This window comes from Phodopus roborovskii, unplaced genomic scaffold (assembly GCF_943737965.1).
Source record: "Phodopus roborovskii unplaced genomic scaffold, PHOROB, whole genome shotgun sequence".
Classification (NCBI taxonomy): domain Eukaryota; kingdom Metazoa; phylum Chordata; class Mammalia; order Rodentia; family Cricetidae; genus Phodopus; species Phodopus roborovskii.
The window spans coordinates 11,617,663-11,626,024 of NW_026126409.1; the positions used below are offsets into that span (position 1 = coordinate 11,617,663).

The 8,362-nt window shown below is 54.1% G+C and overlaps 1 protein-coding gene across 1 annotated transcript; it reads left to right on the plus strand.

Moving 5' to 3' along the window:
- The first annotated feature begins 869 nt into the window (after positions 1–869).
- On the plus strand, positions 870–2,279 carry Sox1 (SRY-box transcription factor 1). Its single transcript, XM_051181997.1, is given in 3 exon segments — positions 870–1,055; positions 1,057–1,095; positions 1,097–2,279. Coding segments are annotated over 3 exon segments (1,176 nt in total). The 5' UTR covers positions 870–971; the 3' UTR covers positions 2,150–2,279.
- The last annotated feature ends 6,083 nt before the right edge of the window (positions 2,280–8,362 follow it).

The following is an 8,362-nucleotide window of genomic DNA, read 5'->3' on the forward strand; positions in this document are numbered from 1 at the left end:
CGCGCGCTCAGGAAGCAGTGTGGCTGTGACCCCGCCCCCCGCGCCCCCTTTTCCCCCTCCTTCCTGCCCTTGCTTCCCCCCCTCTTCTCCTCCTCCACCTCCTTGCTCTGCCGCCCGCGCCCAGTGTATCTACTCCCTCCCCACGTCACTCGCCAGCGCGCCATGCAAATCAACGCCGCCGGCGGCTCCCATTGGCCGCGGCGCGCTCATTTAATGGCAGCCCGGGCCCGGTGTATGGCTGCTGGGCCCCCCGCGCCACCGGCCCCGCGTGCGCCTCCGCTCCGAGCGCACGGCCCCGGGCAGGCAGCGGACAGCTTGTCCTGGGTGCAACGGCCCGACTCTCCGGCTCTCTGCGCGCGTTGGCCCTCCCACCGCTGTCCCTAACCCCCTCCCCTAGCTGAACCGCGATCGCCCCCACCGAACCCCCTCCGAGTCCCGCTTAGAGCCTGGCCCTCCCCAGGCACCTGGGACCAGCACATGCCCAGCGCACGCGGCACGCCGCCCTGCTAAGAAGTTGCGGCCCCGGAGTTAGAAGCCGCCAAGGAAGCCAGCACTGGAAAGAGACTTCGAGTGGCCAACAGGAGGCAGCGAACCCGGGGTCGGGCCCAGTGGCACCGCTTCAGAGCCAGAAAGTGGAATCTCAACTTAGCCACGACTGCACCTGTTTGCACAGCTCAGCCGAGAGCGCCCGGACTCCGGCGGCGGCGGCAGCTGCGATCATCCTGGCCGTCGGCCTCTTTGGCAAGTGGTTTGTGCACCCTGAGAAACTTTCCACCTGCGAGCTGGACCCGCGCTAAGTGCATGTGCTTTTGCCTCTTTTTTGTTGTTGCCTCCACCCAACCCCCTTCTCTCTGCTAGCACCCCCCCCAGTCTCTCTGGGCTGATCCTCTCTCCACCCACCCACCCCCCACCCGGCCGTCTATGCTCCAGGCCTTCTCTTTGCGGTGCCGGTGAACCCGCGAGCCGCCCAGATGTACAGCATGATGATGGAGACCGATCTGCACTCGCCCGGCGGCGCCCAGGCGCCCACGAACCTCACGGGCCCGGCCGGGGCGGGCGGGGGGCGGTGGTGGGGGCGGGGGTGGCGGCGGCGGCGGGGGGCACCAAGGCCAACCAGGATCGGGTCAAGCGGCCCATGAACGCCTTCATGGTGTGGTCCCGCGGACAGAGACGCAAGATGGCCCAGGAGAACCCCAAGATGCACAACTCGGAAATCAGCAAGCGCCTGGGGGCCGAATGGAAGGTCATGTCCGAGGCTGAGAAAAGGCCGTTCATCGACGAGGCCAAGCGGCTGCGCGCGTTGCACATGAAGGAGCACCCGGATTACAAGTACCGGCCGCGCCGTAAGACCAAGACGTTGCTCAAGAAGGACAAGTACTCGCTGGCCGGTGGGCTGCTGGCGGCCGGCGCAGGTGGCGGTGGTGCGGCCGTGGCCATGGGCGTGGGCGTGGGCGTCGGGGCGGCGGCCGTGGGCCAGCGCCTGGAGAGCCCTGGTGGCGCGGCGGGAGGCGGCTACGCGCACGTCAACGGCTGGGCAAACGGCGCCTACCCCGGCTCGGTAGCCGCGGCAGCCGCGGCCGCAGCCATGATGCAGGAGGCACAGCTAGCCTACGGGCAGCACCCCGGCGCGGGCGGCGCGCACCCGCACGCGCACCCGGCGCATCCTCACCCGCACCATCCTCACGCGCATCCTCACAACCCGCAGCCCATGCACCGCTACGACATGGGCGCACTGCAGTACAGCCCCATCTCCAACTCTCAGGGCTACATGAGCGCGTCGCCTTCGGGCTACGGCGGCATCCCCTACGGCGCCGCAGCCGCCGCCGCCGCAGCTGCTGGCGGCGCGCACCAGAACTCGGCTGTGGCGGCCGCGGCGGCTGCAGCGGCAGCATCCTCGGGTGCCCTAGGCGCCCTGGGCTCGCTAGTCAAGTCAGAGCCCAGCGGCAGTCCGCCGGCCCCCGCGCACTCGCGGGCGCCGTGCCCGGGGGACCTCCGCGAGATGATCAGCATGTACCTGCCCGCTGGGGAGGGTGGCGACCCGGCGGCGGCAGCGGCTGCCGCGGCCCAAAGCCGGCTGCACTCGCTGCCACAGCACTACCAAGGCGCGGGCGCGGGCGTCAACGGCACGGTGCCCCTGACGCATATCTAGCGCTCCGGGGACGCCGGGGACACTGTGGCTCGAGGCTGCCAACCCGGCGACGACGAGCGTGAGACCTGCGCCAGAACCTCCAGAGCTCTACTTTGTACAGACGTCTTCACGTTCTTGTAAAAAAAGACGGCTCTGGAAAACGGACCGCCAGGTGACGTCTGCCCTCTCTCACCTTTCCCGGGACTCCGAGGCGCTGACACCAGACTGGCATCTTAGACTGAACTTTGGTGTTTTCACGAAACCTTTTGTACAGTATTTATCGTCCGCAGTGGAAGCACACAGCTTTTTCTCGGCTCGGGAGGACAAAAGACAAAACCCAGCGAGGCGATGCCAACTTTTGTATGACTGCCGGCACTGTAACTTTCTCCGGGATTTGCTTCCCTCTGGCTCTCCTGCCTGAGGCCGAGTGATGGACCTCGAGCTGTTCTCACTTGTTATAAATGTAGTAAGGCAGATCCAAACATTTACAAGTTTGTTTGTTTGTTTTTTTGTTGTTGTTGTTGTTTTATTATTTTGTAGTTGTTACCGCTCTTTTGGGTTGGTTCGTTCATTTATACCGCGATCCCCTCTCAGGCGGTGGAGATATATTCTGGGTTTTGTAAAACTCTGTATCCGAGCATTTCCATTTTTTTTTTGTTTTGTTTTGTATTATTTCTTGTAAATGCGTTGTGACATTTTTTATTTTAGGCGTTGCGGTACGGGGTGGGGGAAGAGGAGTCAGATGATGTACATAGCCTGCAAATCTTTCATCTAAAAACCCGAAAATCAAAAAAGAGAGATTTCCCCCAAAATGCATCAAAATTTGAATCAAAGGTTTAACAAGGAAAAGCCCGTTTCCCTGTGAAATTGAAACGTGCTAATTTTATATGCATGTTTTGTGAGTTCAAAATACAATTAGCAATCTGTTGGAGGAGAAATTAATCAGTAGGGCCCAAGAGTAAGGAAGCCCCAAGCACCAGCGTTTCGGCCCCAGGGCAGCGTTTCAGGAGCTTTATTCAGTGAGAAAAGAGAAAGGCGAACTAGATTATTTTGTAGAGTTGAAGGTAACACAGAAGGGAAGTAACTACAAAATTTTAACTTTAACTGCCACAGCTCTGGCCTTTAAAAAGAAAAGTTTTTATTTTATTTCTTTGCTGTGTTTTTGCCCTTCACCTACTGTGGTAGTTTTTGAGGCTGCTTGATCCTGGTTGGGAGGAGAAAGAGCAGTGCTCAATGGTGGGACTGGTGGGCAGAGGCCAAGCAAGGATGGGGGCCAACAACCATCACCAAAACAGTGTGCCTTTGATATCCACGTAATTGGGATTGTAAGTGAAGTGTCCCTCACCTAGGTCCTACCCCAACTCCTCCCCCTTCCTCTCTGGGAAAGGGCAACATAATTTTTAGATTTTCTTACACACACACACACACACACACACACACACACACACAGACACACCAGACCACCCCCTCTCCTGTGTGAAATGGGATGCAGGTTGCTAGGGAATGTAAACACAGAATGTGGTGTTTATTAACCCTGATCAGATCTTGAGGTGTTTGATGCTTTAAATATTTTTAATTATATTTTTTCTAGGTGTTTATTGGTACATTGCAGGGTTTTTTTTTTCCTGGAATTTAAAGTTTTCTGTAAAACTTTGTCTTCAAATAATCTGACAGCATTAAACATTGCATTTAAAAGCTATACTGCAGCAAATATGTTTTGAAATTAATCATGTCATTTAAAATGAAATTCTATTTTTGAAGGAAATTTTCCTTAAATCCAGAGAGACGCCTTTCCCGTCATTTCCCCCTCAGTTTTCCTTCATTCCTTCCTTCTTTCTTCCTTCCTTTCTTTTTCTTTTGAATGAGCAATTGGAAAGTGGACTTACTCTATCAATTCAGTAAGATCTTAGCTCGGCCTGCACTGGAGAATACCTTTCAGTATAAATGCTAATCTTACAAGTGACGTGTGTGATTTGTTTTTTAAAGTCATTTTGATGAGTTGGCTTAAACCCCTCATTCCTTAAAGTGATCGCAAGAGATTCAAGGATGATACCACTGCTTTCTGACAAGGTGATAAAAGGACACCCCCTCCCCCCTTTTTTCCTTTCTTCACTTTTCTCTTAGGGCTGGCTTTTGCTCTGTTGTTTTCAGAACTGTTTTGCTCGCTTAAGAATCCAAGGAGGGAGCCGCACTCTGGCTGTCCGGGAAGAAGAGCCCCAGGAACCTCCTCAGAGAAATTCTAGGATACTTGCAGGGTTCAGCCCACCTTTCACAAGGGTCTTTGGTGACAGGCAGCCAACACCAAGTCTTCTTCAGTGGATTGCCACACTCACCTCTATCACGAACACCTAGGCTTCTGGGATTCCTGATGTGCCTTGGCTGTGGGCAGCTAAACCAGGGCTCCCTGTCATAGGAGTTATGGCCGACTTTAAGTGAAGCACAACACAAAAAGTTAATCATCTTGAAAATACTAGACAGCTCAGCCCCCTCATTTTTTTGTGTGTTTTGTGTTCCCTGCTTGAGCTCCACCCAGTGCCTGGTTCTTTGTGCCGGGCCTCCAAGCCACCTTCCTTTGGGTTCTACCGGTGTTAAAGGCGAGGAGAAATTCTCTAATGACTTAATTTGAAAACAAAGCAGGAGGATTAGGGGGAACTCCTCTGGAGATTGAGGCCAGTTTCCGGGCAGGCTCTCTCCAGTTTAAGTAAGTGGAGAGAATTTTCTCCTAGGCCTTATTTGGAGCTCAACTCAAGGACAGATACAGTTTCTCGCCAAGCAACAAGAGGTTATTTATGTTCATCAGTACACGATAATCCACTTCCAGCGCATGAGTGGTGTTTCATTCTATTAGTGCAATTTTGTTTAAAACCTGTGTGGAGGACAGGGCAGAATCTTTGTCAAGCCTGGATAAAGTTTGCATAACTTGGTGTGAGAAATCTGGGTGGCTTTGAAACTCACCTGTGAGCTAAGCAGGGTGGTTTGCTTGAAGGTCTCGCCATCCCCCTACCTCCACACCCCCCCCCCGTGTCTTTCCCTCTCTCCTCTTCCCTTCTCCTCCTCACTTAAAAACAAAACTAACTAGCCCCTTTTTATTGGTATCACCGAGACTTTGACACCCTCCCTTCAACACACTAGAAGGCAGATGAAACGAATTAATTTTTTTTAAGGAGTTGCGGGCGCAGCGCGCCTGATCTGCAGATGTGTCGGGATGTGACTGATAGGTCTATTAAAATCATGCGTGTGGGAGAAGAATAACACTCATATTCACGCATTTCATTCCCCCCGCCCCGACAAAGACTGGGCAATGCCGAGTACGGTCTCCGGAAAATTCCAGTCAATTCGAGAAGCCCTCCCCAGCACTCGTGCTCTGGGGACGCGGGAAAGCAGACTCGCTCGGTCCAGCCGGGGTCCAGCGCCGCTGACTCGGGCTCAGTGTTCTAGTGGTCACGCCCTCTCCCCACCCAGTTTTCGCAGCGGGTGTCCGGGAGCCCAGCGGCAGTAGCCAACCCTAGGTTAGAGTCCTGGGAAAGTTCAGGAGAGAAAGCAGACTTGGCCTTGGCGCTCGGAATAGTTGGCGGGATTGAGAGGCTCTGGCGGCTGGGGAGGAGGGATGCTGCGCGGGCCCCTGGGGGAGTGAGCGTCAGAGTCCTTCTGTGTAGGGTGGCGGGCGGACTGGTAGCAGCCAGGCTGCCTCTTCTGGCTAGGATCTGGGCCGCCGCACCCCTCTCACTCCCCCTGGCCTCCTTCTCCCCACTCCCGCTAGGCCCTTCTCCAGCTGCGCCCCGCAGGACCTGGCTTCACCGGCCTCCAGAACCTATCAGCGGGGCAGTCCGGCCAGGGACAGTGCGGCTCCCCGGGTGTTGGGGCCAGGACCCCTCGGGGAGCGGACCGGCCTCCCGCAGTGCTCTGCCTCCGGGGTTCCAAGTCTCGTTTCTGTGGCTCTGCAGTCCGCTAAGTCCCTCACCCCGCTCTTCTCACGTCCCTCTTTGCAACCTCTGGTCCACCACTTCTTCCCTTCCCACCCCTTCCCATCTCTTCGCTTTGCTCTCCGTCTCCAACCTCTGCTCTCACTGGGCTTTCCCTGGACTCGCTGCAAGGACCTCCCTTTGTCTTGATCCTGGATCCGATTCCCGCCTCCGAGGCCCCTCTCCTCTCCAGCACAGCCGCCCCGTCTGAGGCATTCCCCCCTCCTCGAGTTCGTCCATGCTTTCGGGGATGGCAAGTAAGGGACTGGCGCCCATCTTGTTCAAGTCCACACTTGCCTGCAGGCCGTTGGGGAATTAAGGGAGGAGGGTTTGTGTTAACGACTACAGGATTACAGCGGAAAAAGTCCTGACCTGGGGTCAGCCTAAGCCAGACCTTTCACAATCAGAGGGGGAACCAAACAGGTCCCAGGGGAGACGGCAACAAGTGGGCTCAGAGAGGGGGAAGGGAAGCAGGGTCTCCTGGAAAGCAGAGGCGAAGAAAAGGCAGGGTGGCTCGCTGCTCCCGGTAGAAGGACCCTGCGAAACAGCGGTCACCAGCGGGATCGCGTGGGCCTGGGTCTGGGCCTGGGCAGCGGCAAGCTGCCTTCAGAGGTCTTGATCTCAGGGAAATGTTTGTTCTGGCCAAGTCTAGGGGTCCACCTGCATGCTGCTCCTTGGGAGTCTAAGGAGAAAGCTTCACAGGCCTCTCTTCCAGAGAGGTTTTATTAACACAACTCAGCGTACTTGACCAAGTCCTCAAAAGCTGGACTTTGTAGTCCTTTGGTGAATCCCGCTCCATTTTAGACTCTGCACAGCCCCTCACTTCCTCTCTTTGGGGCTATGGGTGAGGTGGTGTTCAAATGAATGGAATGCGTTAACACTGCAGTCTGTTTGCCAGACCTGGTTCTCTACACGGAGTGAAATAACAACGGGCAAAATGCACTGTTTGTTCAGCCTGATAAAGACACGGAAGGTGGAATGGTTGAGCAGAGGGAAGCTGGAAGACACTGTATAAAGTAGGCTCATCTTCCTTAGAACCCCAAGGATTAGTACTGAGACGATTCCACTGGCAATGTTGGACAAGTGTGGAAAACGCGTAAAACCTCAAGGAAGTAGCATACCCATAGACAAAGAGCATATGTTTGGGTAGTAAAAATAAAAAGCACAAAATTGCCAGAGCTTCTAAATTTTCACCTAAAACCAGCAGCAGGGAAAGGAAGAATCAGTCAGTTTTAGGTGTTTCTTTGTTTTGGTTTTGTGTGTGTGTTTAAGGAAAGAACTATTGGTGAAGTCACACATCCTTGCACAGTGAGCACAGTGTAGACTCTGAGAGAGAAAGTATGTTCTGAATTCAAAGTTTAGAATTGAAGACCAGAATGCTGCGGGACCAGCTGCTACATGACCTCTATGGGAAAAGTGGCTACTGGAGAGACACTGGCCATGGAGTCTTCCTGAATGCCCCTCGGGCAGCTCGTGAGGCTTTAATTGACCCCAGCCACTTCAGAACAGCCGTGTGGGCATATTAAAGACGCTGTTTGTGGAGAACAGCGGGTCACCACACGCAAAGCCTCGGAATAGTCAGCCAGTCAAATCAGTGGAAAAATCAGCTTTTGTTAGATTTTGCAGTTTCGGGAATTAGGCATTCACTGCAGAGCTGCAGTTGTGAGAAATTGCAATGTCAGGCGTGTTCCCAGTGGGGAAATATTGTGAGTGTGGAGGAACGTAAGATTGGGCCTGACAATGGGGAAACTGACAAGAGCCATCACCCAGACGTTGTTTTCTCTCCCAGCACCCCAGAAATGATAACGAGAGATGTTACTTGGCAGCGGTGGCACACTGAGTGGAAAGAGACATGCACAGTGCAAGACCTGACCCCAGTTTCACAAGAGTCAGGGAATCCACAGGCAAAAATGCCCTATAGATTAAAGAAGGAGGAGGAGAAGAGGAGGAGGAAGGAAGGAAGGAAGGAAGGAAGGAAGGAAGGAAGGAAGGGTGACCTATACTCCAATTAGAAACAGCAACCAGATCGTCTAGGAAAAAAAAAAAAAGATGACAGAATAGAGGACTTCTAGGTGAGCATGTTTAACTAGGAAGAGGACTGTTAACAGTCAGGCTTTTAAAAACTAAATCCACAAGCACAGTCAGTAAAATGGAAGGGCTTGAACCTCTGCTTTGTGGAGCTGGAAATCAGTCCTTTGTTTCTACACTGAACTGAAGAGAGAAGGTTAACGAAGATATCTCTCTACACTTGACAAGTAGAGAGCATTTTCAA